Source organism: Adiantum capillus-veneris, chromosome 30, assembly GCF_014529385.1.
Source record: "Adiantum capillus-veneris isolate H3 chromosome 30, ASM1452938v2, whole genome shotgun sequence".
In the NCBI taxonomy this organism is placed as follows: Eukaryota; Viridiplantae; Streptophyta; class Polypodiopsida; order Polypodiales; family Pteridaceae; genus Adiantum; species Adiantum capillus-veneris.
Genome location: NC_140960.1, coordinates 6,031,040 through 6,050,266, shown reverse-complemented (window position 1 = coordinate 6,050,266; position 19,227 = coordinate 6,031,040). Strand labels below are relative to the sequence as shown.

The window sequence follows — 19,227 nt, the reverse complement described above, 5'->3', positions numbered from 1 at the left end:
GAACGCATATGTGATTGCATTTGGAGAGAGGCCCTCGCTTTGGATCCGATGAAAACAGCCAAGAGCTTTCTGTCCCTGCTCCTGTTGCACGTATCCTGCAATCAATGCACTCCAAGAGACGGTATTGGGAACATGAAGCTCCTCAAGCTCGTTTTGTGCTTTTTGAAGTGCACCACACTTAGCATACGTATCAACCAAGGTATTGCCAAGCACGACAATTTTTATGAACAACCCTTGCTGAAGTGTCCCACATTTGGCATACATATTGATGGAGGCATTGCCAAGCACGCCATCTCTTTTTGAGAGCAATTTGCATAGAGCCACATGCCTGCAAGATGCACACGTAGTTGATAGCGTCTGGAGAAACTTGAAAGGCCCTCGCTTTGCACCTGCTGAAAACAGCCCAGAGCTTGCCAGCCCGCTGTTGTTGGGCATATCCTGCAATCTGTACGTTCCAAAAGACGGCATCCCGTACAAGAGCACCACATCTGGCATAGATATCGACCAAGGCATTGCCAAGCATGGCAGTTTTTTTCAACATCCCCTTACTACCAATATCGGAGTGAATTTTTAAGCCCACAACAGCGTCTTGTGTCCCTTCAAGATGTACGCTTATGTGATTGCATATAGAGAGAGGCCCTCGCTCTGCATCCACTGAAAACAACTGAGAGCTTTCTGGCCCTGCTCCTGTTGCACGTATCTAGCAATCAATGCACTCCGAGAGATGGCATTTGGGACAGGAAGATCCACAGTCACGTTTTGTGCTTTTTGAAGTGCACCAGATTTAGCATATGTCTCGACCAAGGCATTTCCAAGCATGGAAAGTTTTGCAACAGCCCCTGACTAACAATATCAGAGTGAATTTATAAGCGCATGTCGGCATCTTGCGTGCAGCAACATGCCTACAAGATGCACGCTTATGTGATTGCATCTGAGAGAGGCCCTCCCTTTGGATCCACTGAAAATAGCCAAGAGCTTTCTGGCCCTGCTCCCGTTGCATGTATCCCGCAATCAATACACTCCAAGAGACGACACTCGAGACAGGAAGCTCCTCAAGCACGTTTTAGGCGTATTCTACAGACAACGCGTTTCAAGTGAAGAGAATGCCTATAAAGACATTTCATGTTTCCATGATGGCACCACATTTGACATACATATGGACCAACACGTTGCCAAGCAGCGCTAGTTGATTGTGAATTCTCTTACCCATATGACAGTCTTGCGTAAGAACATATCCCAAGCACGGCAATTTTTTGAAACAGCCGTATCTGAAGTGCCCCACATTTGGCATACATTCCCGCAATCAATGCACTGCAGGAGACAACATTTGGGAGTAGAAGCTCCGCAAGCACGTTTTGTGCTTTCTGAAGTGCACTACATTCAACATACATATCGACCAAGGCATTGCCAAGCAGGATAACTTTTTGAAAAAGCCCTAGCTGAAGTGTCCCACATTTGGTGTATGTATCAATGAAGGCAATGCCAAGCACGCGATCTCTTTTATAGAGCATGTTGCATCGAGCCACATGCCTGCAAGATGCATACGTAGGTGATAGCATCTGGATAAAGGCCCTCGCTTCGCGAATCGCACCTGTTCAAAACAACCCATAGCTTTGTGGCCCGGCCTTTTTCGGACATATCTTGCAATCAGTGCATTCCAAAAGACCACATCCCGCACTAGGAGCACCACATTTGGCGTACATATCAACCAAGGCATTGCTAGGTCCAGCAGGTTTCTGCCACAACCCCTGATTAACAATATCAGAGTGAAATTTTAAGCCCATGTTGGCATCTTGCGTACACACATGTGGCTTCAAGATGCACGCGAATGTGATTGTTTTTGGAGAGAGGCCCTCGCTTCGGATCCTCTGAAAATAGCCGAGAGATTTCTGGCCCGGGATCCTAATGCGTTTATCCCACAATCAATGCATTGGGGCAAGAAGCTCCTCAAGCTCGTTTTGTGCTTTCTGAAGTGCACCGCATTCAGCATATGTATCGACCAAGGCATTCCCAAGCACAACAAGTTTTATAAACAACCCTTGCTGAAGTGTCCCACATTTGTCATACATATTGACCAAGGCAGTGCCAAGCACACCATCTCTTTTCGAGAGCAATTTGCATAGAGCAACATGCCTGCAAGATGCACACATAGGTGACAGCGTGCGTCTAGAGAAAGGCCTTCGCTTTGCACCTGCTAAAAACAGTCTAGAGCTTGCTGGCCCGACCGTTGTTGGGAATATCTTGCAATCAATGCGTTCCAAAAGACGACATTCCGCACAGGAGCACCACATCTGGCATACATATCGACCAAGGCATTGCCAAGCATGGCAGTTTATTGCAACAGCCCCTTACTAACAATATCAGAGTGAATTTTTAAGCCCAAACTAGCGTCTTGTTTGCTTTCAAGATGCACACGTATGTGATTGCATCTAGAGAGAGGCCCTCGCTCTGCATCCGCTGAAAACAACTGCTCGAAACAAACATGATACTGGAGGAAACTGAGGGTCTCTCTCCCCATGCAATCGCCTATGCTTGCATCAAAGTCTCTTTCATCCTGCAATCAAAGCGCTACAAGAGACATCCTAAAAAGGATGCTTTACGTGCTTTAGTGAGGGCACCACATTCGGCATACATATCGAGCATAGATATCCTAGAGACGATATTCTAGACATGAAGCTCTTCAAGCACTTTTTGTGCTTTCTCAAGCGCACCACATTTGGTATATAACATCGACCAAGACAGTGCCAAGCACGACATCTTTTTTCAACAGCCTCTGACTCACAATATAATTGTGAATTCTTGTGCCCATATCAACATCTTGCATAGGGCCACATGCCTTCAAGATACATGCGTAGGTGATTGCATCTGGAGAGAGGCCCTTGCTTCACATCTGCTGAAAACAGACTAGAGCTTTCTCTTGTGCAGAAAATCCTGCAAGCACTACATTCCAAGAGTCCACACTCTAGATAGGAAGCTAAAAATAGCCTAGAGCTTTCTGGCCGTGCTCCTGTTGTGCGTATCCCGTGACCAATGCATTCCAACAGACATCATTCCAAGTGATCCTTACATGGGGATATAGAGAGAGCTTGCTTTGCATCCGCTGAAAACATCCTAGAGCTTTTTGGTGTTGCTCTTGTTGCGCACATCCCGCAATCATTGCAATCCAAGAGGCGACATTCCGGACAGGAAGCTCCTCAAGCACTTTTTGTGCTTTCTCAAGCGCACCACATGTGGCATACATATCGACCAAGACAGTGCCAAGTATGACATCTTTTTAAAGAGCCTCTGATTGACAATATACCGGTGATGCTTACAAGATATTTTATCCACCCCGCAAAGATAATCACAGAAAGGATACCCATCAAGAACTTTTTGTGCTTTTGTGAGAGTCTCACATTTGACATACATATTCGATTAAAGCACCGCCGAGCACACGATCTCATTATGAATTCTCTTCGAGTTGTTGCTGCCCTACTGCTGGGTCGAGACGTGCCTCAATTCAAGGAGTTGCACTCTGCAACAAAGAGCTGCGTAGATTCAAGGAGCTGCTTAGCACTACATTCAAAGAGTCCACACTCTTGGTAGGAAGTTGAAAACAGCCTAGAGCTTTCTTGGACTGCTCTTGTTGTGCGTATCCCGTGACCAATGCATTCCAAGAGACATCATTCCAAGTGATCCTTACATGGGGATATAGAGAGAGCTTGCTTTGCATCAGCTGAAAACATCCTAGAGCTTTTTGGTGCTGCTCTTGTTGCGCACATCCCGCAATCATTGCAATCCAAGAGACGACATTCCAGACAGGAAGCTCCTCAAGCACTTTTTGTGCTTTCTCAAGTGCACCACATGTGGCATACATATCGACCAAGACAGTGCCAAGTATGACATCTTTTTTAAACAGCCTCTGACTTACAATATACCGGTGATGCTTACAAGATATTTTATCCACCCCGCAAAGATAATCACGGAAAGGATACCCATCAAGAACTTTTTGTGCTTTCGTGAGAGTCTCACATTTGACATACATATTCGATCAAAGCGCCGCCGAGCACACGATCTCGTCATGAATTCTCTTTGAGTTGTTGCTGCCCTACTACTGGGTCGAGACGTGCCTCAATTCAAGGAGTTGCACTCTGCAACAGAGAGCTGCTTAGATTCAAGGAGCTGCTTAGCACTACATTCCAAGAGTCCACACTCTTGATAGGAAGCTGAAAACAGCCTAGAGCTTTCTTGCCCTGCTCCTGTTGTGCGTATTGCGTGACCAGTGCATTCCAAGAGACATCATTCCAAGTGATCCTTACATGGGGATATAGAGAGAGCTTGCTTGGCATTCGCTGAAAACATCCTAGAGATTTTTGGTCCTGCTCTTGTTGCGCACATCCCGCAATCATTGCAATCCAAGAGACGACATTCCGGACAGGAAGCTCCTCAAGCACTTTTTGTGCTTGCTCAAGCGCACCACATGTGGCATACATATCGACCTAGACAGTGCCAAGTATGATATCTTTTTTAAACAGCCTCTGACTTACAATATACCGGTGATGCTTACAAGATATTTTATCCACCCCGCAAAGATAATCACGGAAAGGATACCCATCAAGAACTTTTTGTGCTTTCGTGAGAGTCTCACATTTGACATACATATTCGATCAAAGCGCCGCCGAGCACACGATCTCGTCATGAATTCTCTTTGAGTTGTTGCTGCCCTACTACTGGGTCGAGACGTGCCTCAATTCAAGGAGTTGCACTCTGCAACAGAGAGCTGCTTAGATTCAAGGAGATGCTTAGCACTACATTCCAAGAGTCCACACTCTTGATAGGAAGCTGAAAACAGCCTAGAGCTTTCTGGCCCTGCTCCTGTTGTGCGTACCCCGTGACCAATGCATTCCAAGAGACATCATTCCAAGTGATCCTTACATGGGGATATAGAGAGAGCTTGCTTTGCATCCGCTGAAAACAGCCTAGAGCTTTTTGGTCCTGCTCTTGTTGCGCACATCCCGCAATCATTGCAATCCAAGAGATGACATTCCGGATAGAAAGCTCCTCAAGCACTTTTTGTGCTTTCTCAAGCGCACCACATGTGGCATACATATCGACCGAGACAGTGCCAAGTATGACATCTTTTTTAAACAGCCTTTGACTTACAATATACTGGTGATGCTTTACAAGATATTTTATCCACCCTGCAAAGATAATCACGGAAAGGATACCCATCAAGAACTTTTTGTGCTTTCGTGAGAGTCTCACATTTGACATACATAATTCGATCAAAGCACCGCCCAGCACACGATCTCATCATGAATTCTCTTTGAGTTGTTGCTGCCCTACTGCTGGGTCGAGACGTGCCTCAATTCAAGGAGTTGCACTCTGCAACAGAGAGCTGCTTAGCAGCATTTTGAGTATGAGGACCATCGCATGTGAGGCTAAGACTAGATTAAAGACTAGACAGGGTGGAGGCAGCCGTAGGCAAATAGAGCCAGAGGACCCTGGATTTGCACCTGGATTCTGCTTGGAGCCGCATGCCCTCAAGATGCCTGTGTAGGTGCTTTTTTTTGCCCGCGTTAAAAAAAGCTTGCAAATGCCAACCACATAGACAAACGTGCTTCCAAATTTGCGATTTTGCCTTCTATGCTAACGAAGTAACAAGACAGCGACAAGTGGCTTTACCTGCTGAGATGTACTCAGTTTGCCACGTAAAATAAATGAACGTGCCAGATTCTGCCACGTGCGCCTCACTTTTCGAAAACGCTTTGTGCTGGTGGAGACTTTCTCGCTTCACTCTCCGCCACATCCTGGAAGCCATGTACAGACGATTGCCTTCGCGCGACTCCCGTGATGATCAAGGTGACCTACTCTAGTACTCTACCATCGATGCCTTCTGTGCATCTATGACGGTGCAGATGCGAGGTTTTTCCTTCTCTCCATTTTTTTGCTCATCGACCGTTAGCTTTTCATCAACAACGTTGTTTTCTTTCTCTACCGTAGCTTCGATTGTACTGTGCATCTGTCTGCGTTGTTTGCTTCTTGATTTGTGCGCGTACATTGCGCCATTTGCTTCTCTTTGCAGGTTTCTCGTCCTTGTCAGTGTCTTAGGATCCTCTTGTTGAGGTAAGTGCCGGCTTTCTAAAATGTTGTTGGGGCATATGAGAATTTAAGGCCTCAAAAGCAGTGTCTTTGGTTACCACATCATGCAGTGCTACTGCATCGGATTTGAGCATGATGATCTTTGGTCGTCTCTTGATTGGATTGGGGCTTTGCATATCTGGACCAGTTATTGCTCTTTACATTTCAGAGGTTAATATTTTGAACTTTTAGAAAGTAATACGCATGTTTGAAAGTTTTTTGGTAGGTTGTCGTGGTACTCGGGGCCTTTTGTAGATTTCGCCAACCGCTGTACGTGGCACTTATGGTAGCCTTGGCCAGATTGCAACATGCATTGGTATTCTTGGTGCCTTGGTTGCTGGTTTATCAATAGCAACTATCCTTGGGTGGTAGGTTGTCACAGAATTTTGAAGCCCAGTTCTCAATAGCTTATCATTAAAGATAAGCTGTATTGATAATTTTGTCGATTGCAGGTGGAGAAAATGTTTCTGGCTATCTATAGTGCAGGCACTACTCCTTGCTTTTGGAATGGAGTTCTGTTCTGAGAGTCTTCGATGGCTTTTCAAGGTATGTAATTTTTTGAGACTCCTGCTAACAAGAATGTTTGAGCATTCACAGGGTCTCTGATTTGTGGATCATATTGTCAATTATTATAATTGATCATGTTGTTTGTTTCGGCATTTTGATGTTTATTAGAAACACTACAATAAAAAAAGGTGCCTTCGACGCAGATTTTGACGCAAGATGTCGAAAAGTGGGTCGAAATATTCGTCCCTGTGAAACTGTCGAAATATCCGTCGATATCTGTGTCGAAAGGATATGTTTTCGAGGCGTATTTCGACGTTCTTATTGACGCGTATTTTGACGACTATATCAGAATTTTTTTTTCTTGGGCAGAGGACAGGTACCTTGGCCTGTGCCCAGTAAAAAGATGGACACAGCCACAGCCAGACTGCCTGTCTTCTGTCCCAGAAAGCGAGCAACACCAAAATTAACCGTGCTCTCGCAGAAATTTAAGCAGAGTTCTTTTCGTTTTAACCTAAACTTTAAAAAATTCATATGTATACGCCTCCCACATGATATCCATGTAAGATCTCACATGAGATTTAAGGCATAATTTGATGGAAGAAATGAAACGAACTTTGTTCAAAACCATAACAAAATTAAAACCATAACCATAACAATCTTCATATATAACGAATTTTGTGCAAAATCATAACCATAATCATATTAATCAAAATCATAACGATAACCATAACCATAATCATAAAATTAAACATAACCATAAACAAAACAATAATCATAACCATGTTTAAACAATAACCATAACAATGGTTATATATAAAAAAAACACAGAGATGTGTCTGTCTCACAAAATATATATAGAAATCCATTATGATTCCGCATCACAACCTGCACATAAAAGAACAAGTCATAAAATTAATATGATATTACTTCACATATATTTAATTAATTAAATCAACTTACACATATTAACGTCTCACCTCAATCGATTAGCGAGATTTTAAGGTCTCGCAGTCTACAGGCTCTCCTGCGACAACAAGATCATTCAATACTTCATAAATGCCTCTCCGATATCCATTTGTTTCCTCCTGGCGTGTTGGGATTCGATGCATTGTAAGATTCTGCATTTATACAAAAATCAAAGTAATTAAGAATTTATGATTCATCGCGTTATGAAAAAAACGCTATAGTTAGAATTGAATTAGAAACTCACAAACTCATAGCGAAAGGTGTCGAAGCCTTTGCTGCCTAGATGAGATGTGCTCTTGGTCATCCGTTGTACCTCCGTGGCTTAACGCTGCTGTCTGAACTGTATGTTTGCTATGTGCTCATCCTCTCTGATTTGCTGTCATGTATCGTATGAGATGTTCGGAGGCTTCGACAAACTGGTCTTTAAAGCCCGACGAGCTGCATCTGGACGATGTTTCATGGTGTCCCGTGTAATACTCGTGATCCCCCTCCTCTGAAGCTCCTCTGAATCCGGAGCAAGCTGATACTCTCTCATGATGGTTTCTACTATATAATTAACTTTGCTACGTTCCTGATCAGATCAAGGCGTCATAATGGTGGTCGAAAACTGCAGCTCCGCGAGGTGACGAATCTGCTGTTTCATTTCAGTCTCGACTCTATCCTTGTCAACCTGTCCATCTGTTCGTGTGTCCCCAAGGTGTCCGAGGTGTGCTAAGAGATGTGTCGAGAGGTATGCTTGGGTAGGACAAGGATCGTGAGCGAACAGATATTGAAGCATATGTGGACCCTCCTCTACACCAACCACCACCTCCACCTTACTATCGTCGAGATCGGCGAGTGCGTCTGTGCTGCGAAAATGATGACGTATCCATCTCTGTCGTACCTCTACGTGTCGAAGCGATTGAGATGGGAGACCTCGCAGGCATCGTATCCATACGCGGTCCCCCTCCAATAGGCGTCCCTCCCCCCATAGGCGTCCCTCCCATAGGCGTCGGACTCTCGGGTGTGAAGCCCGGAGGTGTGGTACCCGTGCCTCTGGCTATTCAATACTGAGACGCATCTACCATCTGACTGGGTGTCATCCGTGTGATGAAGTCCATAAATGCATCCGCATTCATAGAAGCAGGAGCTGGATACTGGTCTGCCATACTAAAGTCCTGCCCAAAGAAAGTAAAAGAATGCAATCATTTGGACATGCATGAATCTTGTTTGGACATGCATGAATCTTTCAAGCCATTTTTGTCTCGGCTCTAAATTTAATATACAGAACTTCATGATCTTTTCTCGTATGACGTCGTCCATTTTCTTCGGCACCCCTTGTCCCTGCGGCTCCTCTCCACCAATTGTGCATCCTCCTCATTGCTCCATAGTCGAGGCATTTCTGGATCAAAAACGGATAGATATTCGGTCGTTAAAATAAGACTCTTGCACCAGCTATCCTTCTGTCATGCTCCCTCTGGACGCGCTTTTTGGCGAACAAAATCCTTAAGTGTTTTTATGAACCGCTCTAGAAAGAACATCCAACGGCTAAGGACTGTACCTGCTATTGCAACCTCATCTACTACATGGACGAGCAAGTGCATTTGGATAGTTAGGCAGCTCGTGGATAGTTACAAGGTTGTTTTCGTACGTACGTACGGTATGGTTCCATACCGTATGGTACGTCCGTACGTACCGTACGATTCCGTACGTACCCAATGGGAAAAAAACAAACCTCAGAATTTTTTTGTTAATCGACAGTGCCTATTCCCCGTGGTCGGACTGGTTGGGTGAGGCCTTTAATAAGTCCACCTATCCTATACTGGTTATTATCACAACAGAGAACTAGAGAGTAGAACAGAGTCTCTGCACAGTGTCTGCATAGAGACCAAGGAAAGATTTGCCGCCACCGATAAGCTTCTTTCTCCCTCCCTCCCTTTGTGTTTGGAGTCTGCAAGGAGGCACTCTAGAGTCCTGACCTCGCGAAAGATCGTAAGTTTTGTATTCAACTTTGAAGTGTGCGTTAATTGTATTGCAGAGTTATCTAGCGGTTACTTAACTTGTGGAGTGATTTTAAGTGTTTTTTGAAAGTTGTGGCTATGTTTAAGTAGTATGCAGTGTATTTAAACTAGATAGGTTGTATATAAATTAGAAATTCTTTGTATTTTTAACTTTTAAAAAATATACTACGAATTTTACGTATCTTATGGCCCAATCCATACGGTAAAATGTACAGTACGTACCGAACACGTACCGAATACTACGTATCTTACAACCTTGGGTAGATACTTCTCAATCATGTAAGCTGTCTCAATGGAGTTAGTCCTTGCGACTGCAATGGAATCCTCTCGTATCTCGTTGGAAGAGATTCACCGCACTAGCTATGAAATCTTGTATATGTAGGATTGCACTTTCTCCGTTAAACACCCCTTGATCGCAATTGGAAGAATAAATTGCAAGAACTTATGCCAGTCGTGCGATTTCAGTCCTGACAGTTGATCATCACGTGTAAATGTTGTCTTGAGACATCGCATGCATCCTGTTGGCGTCCTGAACTCTGAAATCACCCTTTTGACTTGTCGTTCCTCGTTTTTTAGCAATATCCATGGTGCTATTGGAAGCTTTGTTTGGCCTGCTGCATTGGTGAAAGGCCAGAGCTCTGGCATCTTTCCAACTGATTGCAAATCATCTCGTGAAGCTCGTTTGTCTTTCATTCCTATGATTGTCTTCTAGAGAAGCTCTCCCACATTTTTGAATATATGCATTGGATCTAGCAAATGGTTAATTAGTAGATCACTCCAGTACGACAACGTATGGAGAATGAACAAACGTTTCATTCTTGGAACAAGTTGCCCCTCATGTTGCTCCCATCGGCGACGCTACTCTTGTACATGCATAGGACGACATTCGACGCGACCAAGCTGACCTTCGCGCAAGTGATGGCCATCTGGAAGATAACGATGGTAGCCTTGATAAATTGTCTTTCGAAGCGAGGCAGAATAACGCACATCCAAAGACGGCCCGCAAATTGGACATGCATTGTATCCCGAAGCTGTAAGCTCTGCATATATTAAAGCATGATTTAGTACTACACAAAATGCTTGCGAATAACGAGAATTTTGTAAATCATCCACCATTACCAGAAGCTTCGCCGTATCCTGGCCAATCATGCATAGTCCACATAAGAAGTCTATGGATCTTTACATGCTGTTGTTCTGCTGGTTTAACCGCATCTGCTATGTCGATCCCATGCCATAACTCCTGGAGCTCGTTAACTAGTGGTGCTAGATAAACATCCATGTTTTTTGCCTTGAACTTACCAGGCACAATCAAGTTTAATATCAAATGATTCTTCTTGTTGGCAAGCCACGATGGGAGCTTGTAATTGACAAGGCACACAGGCCAAGTACTCCATGACGAGCTTCTCAAGCCAAATGGATTGACTCCATCAATTGTCATGCCCAAACGCAAATTGCGCGGTTCACTCTTAAAATGTGGTTATGTATCTTCAATGTGCCTCCAAACCTTTGAATCAGCGGACACCCTAAATGCTGCGTCAGTGGATCTATTCGTAGAATGCCACCGCATCAACTTTGCAATGGAACCACAACGAAACATGCTTTTTATCCTCGGTATAATAGGAAAATGTCGCAACACTTTAGCTGGCACTGACTCGTTAATCGCATTTTGTTTGTAGCGCATTACTCCTCACTTAGGACACAACAGACAATCTGCGAATTCATTGCGAAAAAGAATGCAATCATTTGGACATGCATGAATCTTGTTGTAGTCAAAGCCAACTGAGGTCAATAGTCGCTTTACGTCTGGCCTGAAGGGGGACATTTTATTGCCAGTCGGGAGAAGTTGCTCCCGCAACAAGCTGTTTAAGCCACATTAAATTAAAAGCTCTCCAAGCACGTCACCGTTGCAATTGGAAAATCTCTTTTGTAAGTTACGTACCTAAACAAAGCAATGACGCTTGCATCTGACCACCCGTACACTGACTGCAGATTCAAAAATGACAGACAAGTACGAAGCACATATATTTTGACGCCTTTATAGATTGTTGACGTACCAACTTTCTCAACATGTTTTCAGGAGAGAGGCGTACATCTTCTGGTGCTATTTCGTTAGCGTTCTTCTCGCTTGTCTGGAAGAAGGCATCCAGCATCTCCTCCATGCCGTCGTCTTCTGTCTGTAAGCCCTCTTCTACTTCCATCCTTGGCTCTAGATTGGTCGGACTTTCACGAATAATCCTTTTTCTTTCTCTCTCAGATGTAGGTGTTATATCGCCAAAATCAATGTCCATTCCATAGGAGTCGTATCGTAGATTCTGTACGATTTCTCTAGCAGACTCTCCGTACTTGTGCACATGCTCATTACATATCCTACGCTTGCACAGGATTTGATATTTGCAGAGCGTGCACGAACATGCAATCTTTTCCTCCATGTTAGTTGATGACGTTGTCATCTACAATGATTATGAATGTTAATATACATACTCCTCACAATGTAAACTACCTCGCATTCTCTAGCCTTGGCCCTTGCTCGATCTCTGTGCACCTCCGTTCAGAAGTATACGGAGATCAGGACCACCAGGTCAAAATCTCGTCTTTATTGGTCAAATCCTATATGGGTACACACATACGTGCTCTCCCAAGTGTACATGACAATGCATGTAGCGGACAAAACCCCTTTGTCTCTTTTAGTTCTATAGTTTCTTGTAGAGGGAGAGAGAGATAGAGAGAGTTTCTGTCCTTTTCACACATTGGTCAACCAAGCTAACTCTTTCACGCCGACTTTCTCTATCTACTACTCTCTCTCTATCCATCTCCGTAGCTATCTCTAGTTAATTCTCTCTCTCTCTCTCTCTCTCTCTACGTACCCTATCTCTCTTTCTCTCTCTCTCTCTCTCTCTCTCTCTCTCTCTCTCTCTCTATTTTCCTATCTCTCTCTCTCTCTCTCTCTCTCTCTCTCTCTTTTCCTATCTCTATCTCTCTTTCTCTCTCTACTTCCCTATCTCTCTCTCTCTCTCTCTCTCTCTCTCTCTCTCTCTCTATTTCTCTATTCCCCCCCCTCTCTCTCTATTTCCCCCCCCCCTCTCTCTCTCTCTCTCTCTCTCTCTCTCTCTCTCTATATATATATATATATATATATATCACTCTCTCTCTCTCTCTCTCTCTCTCTCTCTCTCTCTCTCTCTCTCTCTCTCTATATATATATATATATATATATATATATATATATATATATATATATATATATATATATATATATATATATATATCACTCTCTATCTCTCTCTCTCTCTCTCTCTCTCTCTCTCTCTCTCTATTTCCCTCGATCTATCTCTCATTCTCTATTTCTCTCTCTCTCTCTCTCTCTCTCTCTCTCTCTCTCTCTCTCTTTAATTTCCTCCACACACACACACACACACCTCTCTCTCTCTCTCTCTCTCTCTCTCTCTCTTTAATTTTTTACACACACACACACACACACATTTCTCTCTCTTTCTCTCTTTAATTTCCTACACACACACATCTCCCTCTCTCTCTCTCTCCTCTCTCTCTCTCTCTCTCTCTCTCTCTTTAATTTCTTACACACACACACACACACACACATTTCTCTCTCTTTCTCTCTTTAATTTCCTACACACACACATCTCCCTCTCTCTCTCTCTCTCTCTCTCTCTCTCTCTCTCTCTCTCTCTCTCTCTCTCTCTCTCTCTCTCTCCTCTCTCTCTGTGCGCGCGCTCGTAGACGAAAGTGACCGCTAAGCGCGAATTTGATTTTTTTTTTCCAAATTTTTTTCGTCGACATACACGTGGAACATCTAGCTTTTGACATGCATTGCCACATGTATTTTCACGTTTGTATCGATTCGTATATCAACGAGCAGTATGCACGTCGAAAAGCGCCTGGAAAGGTACGGTACGTCGAAAGCTGGGTCTTATGTTGTAGTGAAATCAAGGCTTACAGATGCTGAACGTGAGATCGAAAAACTTTGGGGAGGAGCCTATATCAAAATAGCTCTTTCTGAACTTATACGGAGTGAGAGTTATGAGGAGGACGAGCAAGCCACTTTCAAGAAGCTTCTGACAGGCCGGTATAGGAAAGGTGGTACTTTCAATGAATTACATCATAACTATATTTTCTGTGGATTGTGTATATGACTGAGGTTATGGATGTCAAGAATTGAGAAGTGATTAGACATTTGCATAAAGGGCTGATTTGGTTTCTTTTGTATCCTTAGTGGTGGTAATTGGAGCTGCATTGTTTGCTTTTCAACAGCTGGCAGGGATCAATGCTGTATTTTATTTTTCATCAACGGTATTTAGAAATGCAGGAATAGCTTCAGACCTGGTTGCTAGTGCTTCTGTTGGCATTGTGAACCTCTTCGGTAAGTTGTGGTTGAGATTTTTTAGAAGCTTATAGTGAATGCACATTTTCTCTGTGTAATCTCTAATCAGATTCTCCTTCATGGACTTCATGTAGCCTCTTGCGTAGCAGCATGTCTTATGGATAGGCAAGGTAGGAGAAAGCTCTTGATTTGGAGCTTCACAGGCATGGTAAGTCTTCATTTGAGTGTTAGCTTAACCTCATTAACACCCACCCAGCGCATAACCGGGCACAGACTCCTCTCCCATTCAACACCGAAAACGAGCTCACCTCAGTAACGCGCATTCGATGCGCTACTGACAGAGCACATCCACGTAGCTTAATAACGAAAGCATTCACCCCTAACCCTAATCCATTAGCCACGTGTCGCCCATCCAGGGAGTACATACCACAGCCAGAAGATGCACCAAAATTTTTTAGATGCTCCACCTACCGAGATGTCTCTTAATTTTCTATATGGTGATCCACATAAAATAGTATAAAAAATTGCAAATACATACCAAAATCATGTATTGTGACAAAGAATTGAATTTCTAAGAACCCCAAATACTTCAATCTTTGTGGTGGAAAAATTATATTCATTGCACCTCTTCCATTTATGCTACCACACTATCCATCCTGAAAACCAAAAACTTAGGCATTACTCCTACTTGGTGTGTCATCAACTCACAATACCAATAAAAGTGCAGGTTGATGTGTGAACAATAAGAGTGCTTAAAGCATCTGTGTGTGCGCATGCATGTCTCAACATGTATTCATACTTTGCTTGTATTATTGCAGCTTGAACTAATGTAGGCTAACACTTTTGTTCATACTAGTAGGAGTGTGCACTTATGCATGCTTTACCTCCTTACAAGGATTTCCCACCGTGAGTTTCAAAACTAGCACTCACTAAATAAAGGGTGAAATAGGCAGCATTGAAAATTGAAAGATTGACTTTCTGTAACCTTGAAACAGGAAGCATGAGAAAGCAACTTTCAATTCTTCGTGTGAGTTTTGGAACTCACTGTGCCTAGGCGCTATTATTCATCAATGTGTGTGCATGCATACGAATTCATCCATGCAAACAACATTACAACCTTCAAGATTCTTTAGAAACAATAGGATAGTAATGAATGTTTTCACGTATGTGCATGTGTATTTCATTGTGCTCACATGTACATAACTAATAATTAATAAGTTCCCATAACTTCTTTTGCTATGTTCTGTGTCAGGAGCATGAAAGCTTTGGTTCGCTTGACAAGATCATCATTGCTCAGGTAATTAGTATGTGCCTTCAACCATACCAAACATCTGAATATGCAATGCATGCAATTGCTAAGCTCCACGGATTCTCATAAACTGTAATCATACGTGCACTTTTCTTAAGGGAATCAATATCAGCCTTAATGCCCGCATGCGTGCACACACACACACACACACACACACACACACACACACAAAGAAGCAACCTACAACACTGCCACAAATGCTCTGACCTCTAACAAGTGAGAGAGAAAGAGATGTTGGGTAGCAAGCCGGGTAATCGTGTCTAGCTCATGGGAATTACTCCTATTGCATGCAGGTAACATGAGTTCTTAGTGGAGTTTGCATGCGTCAAAGAATGGTTGATAGCATTTCACAAAAAGATATATATGTAAAGACAACTTAATTAGAGAAGGGGTAGCGTGTGTTCTTCAAGCTGACTCTCTCTCTCTCTCTCTCTCTCTCTCTCTCTCTCTCTCTCTCTCTCTCTCTCTGCTGCACCATAACATTTTGCCATGCTTCCATAGCTAAAGACCTCAACACATGGTATCAGAGCTCGGTGGGTCTCAGCTTGAATCAGCATGGCGCGGAAGCAGCCGCTTGCAGAGGGGAACACGCAACTGTCGACCTGCATGGTTTCGGCCGTAACCAGAAGCAGAAGCTTTGCCTTGGCCTTGTGGTGATTTTTCAACATATCAGCAAGCCTTGAATCGGCCTGTATGGCACGCCTTGAGCATTGTTGGCCTTCGACAGTCTGCGCCATCACTGGTATTATAGGGTTTTCTTTTAAGTGATTTTTACACTACAAAAATTAAATTATGTGTCCACCCATTAAGTCTCCAAGTAGGGATTCACACCCTCGGTGGGATGCACCATAGCCTCAGTTCCAGAATTTTGGTGCTAGTCGGTGCTCCGAGTAGATAAGCCAGGTGCTTTTGGAGGCTTACGTTCAAGGTAAAACTACTGTAAATGAGTATTGAATGAATGCAGTTGCAGCCACTTCTTTAAAGCGGTCCTAAAGGTTTAAACTAAGAATTTTTCGACCACGACCAGCGGCAGTAACATCAACCCATTGACAGACTTGGCTCCGACCCTCAGAATATCACCGCCTTTCAAAACACTACAAGCTTCTAAAGCCTTCAACATGGCGTCGAAAGTCGACAAATATAACGGGACCGGTTTCCACACTTGGCATATCAAAGTTAAAGGCTATTTGATGCGGAAAAACTTATGGAATGTGGTCAAGCCTCTCGCAGCCGACAAATTTGGCACATCTGCTGCAGTTACAAGAGCATTATCTGCTGAGCAATAGAGGAAAGACGAACAAGCTTTTGGTATCATTCTAACTTCCTTAGAAGACGATTTTATTCATTATTTGGATTCGGATGATGTTGATTCTTCAAATGCTGCCTGTATAGAGTTAGAAAAGCTTTTTGGTGCCAAAGCTAAGTATTCCAAAATAAGTTAAAAATAGAATTATATTCTATTCGTATGCGTGAAGATGAAAACATTGCAGTTTTAGCTAATAGATTGAAGAGCATCAAAACACAGCTAGTTTATGTTGAAGCCCCTGTGTCAGATGAAGACCTTACAGCCGTTTTTCTAAATAGCCTCCCTGCAGAATTTCGTCAAATTGTCACTATTTTAAAGGAGAAGGATCCTCTGCCTTCTTTTGATGGTATTGTTAACTCATTGCAGGAAGAAGATAAACAAGTACCATGAATGAGCTCTTTCGTACCAACTGCATATGTAGCCCGTGGTTGCACTTCAATTGCCAATTCCACCAGGTCTACTACCAGCACTAGACCTTGTGCTATATGTGGACGCAACAATCATCAAATCAAGGATTGTTTCAGCAAAAATCCTTGCACCCATTGTGGAAGGACTAATCATCTCGGACAAATGCTGTAAGAAGAACAAGCGACATATCAATATGGTTGAAGGTGATGAAGACGATGCAGCACCAATGCTTTTCGTAGAAAGTGATGTCCAGTAGTTTGTTTCTTCTTTAGTCTGTTTTTTATGTTTCCGTTATATCAATTATTTCTCAATAATTGTATGGGTTATAGACATTGCCATAAAATAAAATGGTAAGATCACCCTGATTGTTTGGTCGAGTTTTGGTATGTCTCACACTGATAGTTGTTTAAAGGAAGTACTCACACACACCTATGTTATTGTCAAGGGGGGGAATTCTACTCAGCGGTTTCAGGTGAATGAACTCCGCCATGGTCTGTCTCGAGTTCATTGTTAGTGGTTTGGGATTGAGGGGGGTTTGTTGGGTAGCAAGCTCGGTAATCGTGTCTAGCTCATGGGAATTACCCCTATAGCATGCATGTAACATGAGTCCTTAGTGGAGTTTGCATGAGTCAAAGAATGGTTGATAGCATTTCACAAAAAGATATATATGTAAAGACAACTTAATTAGAGAAGGAGTAGCGTGTGTTCTTCAAGCTGAGTCTCTCTCTCTCTCTCTCTCTCTCTCTCTCTCTCTCTCTCTCTCTCTCTCTCTCGCTCTCTGCTGCACCATAATATCTCGCCATGCCTCCATAGCTAAAGACCTCAACAAGAGAGAGAGAAACGACCTCAACAATAGTTAACCATGTCATCTTGCTATTGTTGCAGCTTTGCAAAAAAAGCATCGTACATGAGGAACATAGTGACAACTAGAAAAGTATCTTCCTCTATACACGGGCTAAAAAACCCTTAGCACAAACCCTCCGTTTCCGCTCAAAGGTAATGCCAACAATCTTTGGGCTCCTACAATAGATCAAAACTATATATCTCTCTATATACTAGTATGGGTGCAAATTTTTGGAAAAAAGAAAAACTTGAGGCATCTTTTTGAGATGTTATCTTTGCTCATTGGCAGGCGCCAGTCGGGAGGGGACGTGTGTCCATCTCTCTCTCTCTCTCTAAGACGTCTCTAGAATTGCTCTGTCTCTCACTCCGTTTTGAATGTCGACAGCCGCAATCCAATGCAAATTGGGCACGGGCAAGGTGCGACATGGAGCTCTCTCTGTCTCTCTAGAAGCTTGCCGATGCTCATGAAGGCGGTGGGCATTTCCCAACTTGCATTATCTTGCTTGCGAGGCTCCCTATCTCAGGCCGTTTCTGTCTCTCTCGCATGGCGAACAACCCATGGCAAGGACTCTCTCTCTGTCTCTCTCTCTGCCAATTATAAGAGAGCTCTCTTGGAGTTCTTTGTGTGTCTCTCTCTCTCTCTCTCTCTAATGTTGAGCTCTGAATGCTCTTCTTGGGATGCCATGGTCACTAATACGGGTGTCCTAGATCTATGGGCCAACACGTACTCTTCAGAGTGAGGTTATACATTAACTCATAATGCTCACTCTGGATATAGAGCACGTTTGGATCGTTGGTATGTATTGGGCACTTTGCAATATGGTATGTTTGCCTGTGATATGAGGATTGATCGTTCTTTCACCTTATCTGATTATTTTTGTCTTTGGCTCTGGGTCTATTTTGAGGCAGTAGATATAGACTTATTTCTCCTTCGTAAGCGGTTGTTGCATATTAATAATGCGTATCTTTCACATACAACATTTAGCACTTTGATTGAAGCAGTAATTCCTCCACTTGTCTCTTAGATGTTTATTGATGTGGATGTGGCCTGGTATCGCTTTGTCATGCGTATCCAAACAGTCATAAAGGATTATGGTTCGTGGTACATGTACCAGTTGAGAAATAAAGCATAGTAACAGGGAATGGCTGTTTTCAGGTCTCCGTTCCCCGTTCCCATTCCAAGTTGCCGTTCCGAATCCCCGTTCCGTGTTTCAAACGTGAGTACCCGTAACAGGGAATGGCATTTTGTTCCGCGTTCCCGTTCCCCGTTCCCGTTCCGGTTTCCTGTTCCTGGTAACTATGAAATAAAGTGCAGGAAGATAAGGCGATATGTCAAGCCTTAGGATTCAGGAAGTCTTGCAGATACTAGAAGGCTTACTGGCTTAGAACAAGAGGAATTATGCATAGTTAAAACCTCGTTGATGCGTAA

The 19,227-nt window shown here is 43.3% G+C and overlaps 1 protein-coding gene across 2 annotated transcripts; it reads left to right on the top strand.

The window, feature by feature from the left end:
• Nucleotides 1-5,398: 5,398 nt before the first annotated feature.
• LOC147417481 (putative plastidic glucose transporter 2) lies at nucleotides 5,399-15,833 on the top strand. 2 transcript variants are annotated; one of them, XM_086507552.1, is made up of 8 exons: nucleotides 5,399-5,535; nucleotides 5,898-5,904; nucleotides 6,065-6,105; nucleotides 6,347-6,390; nucleotides 6,473-6,488; nucleotides 6,573-6,666; nucleotides 13,863-13,971; nucleotides 14,067-15,163. In XM_086507552.1, the coding sequence occupies exons 1-8, from the start codon at nucleotides 5,399-5,401 to the stop codon at nucleotides 14,246-14,248; spliced, it is 630 nt and encodes a 209-aa protein (XP_086363678.1). In that variant the 3' UTR covers nucleotides 14,249-15,163. The 2 variants fall into 2 exon arrangements, 1 of the variants encoding a protein (XP_086363678.1); XR_015187356.1 differs by lacking the exons at nucleotides 5,399-5,535; nucleotides 13,863-13,971; nucleotides 14,067-15,163 and adding exons at nucleotides 15,185-15,229; nucleotides 15,743-15,833 and having other exon boundaries at nucleotides 5,771-5,904; nucleotides 6,347-6,488.
• The last annotated feature ends 3,394 nt before the right edge of the window (nucleotides 15,834-19,227 follow it).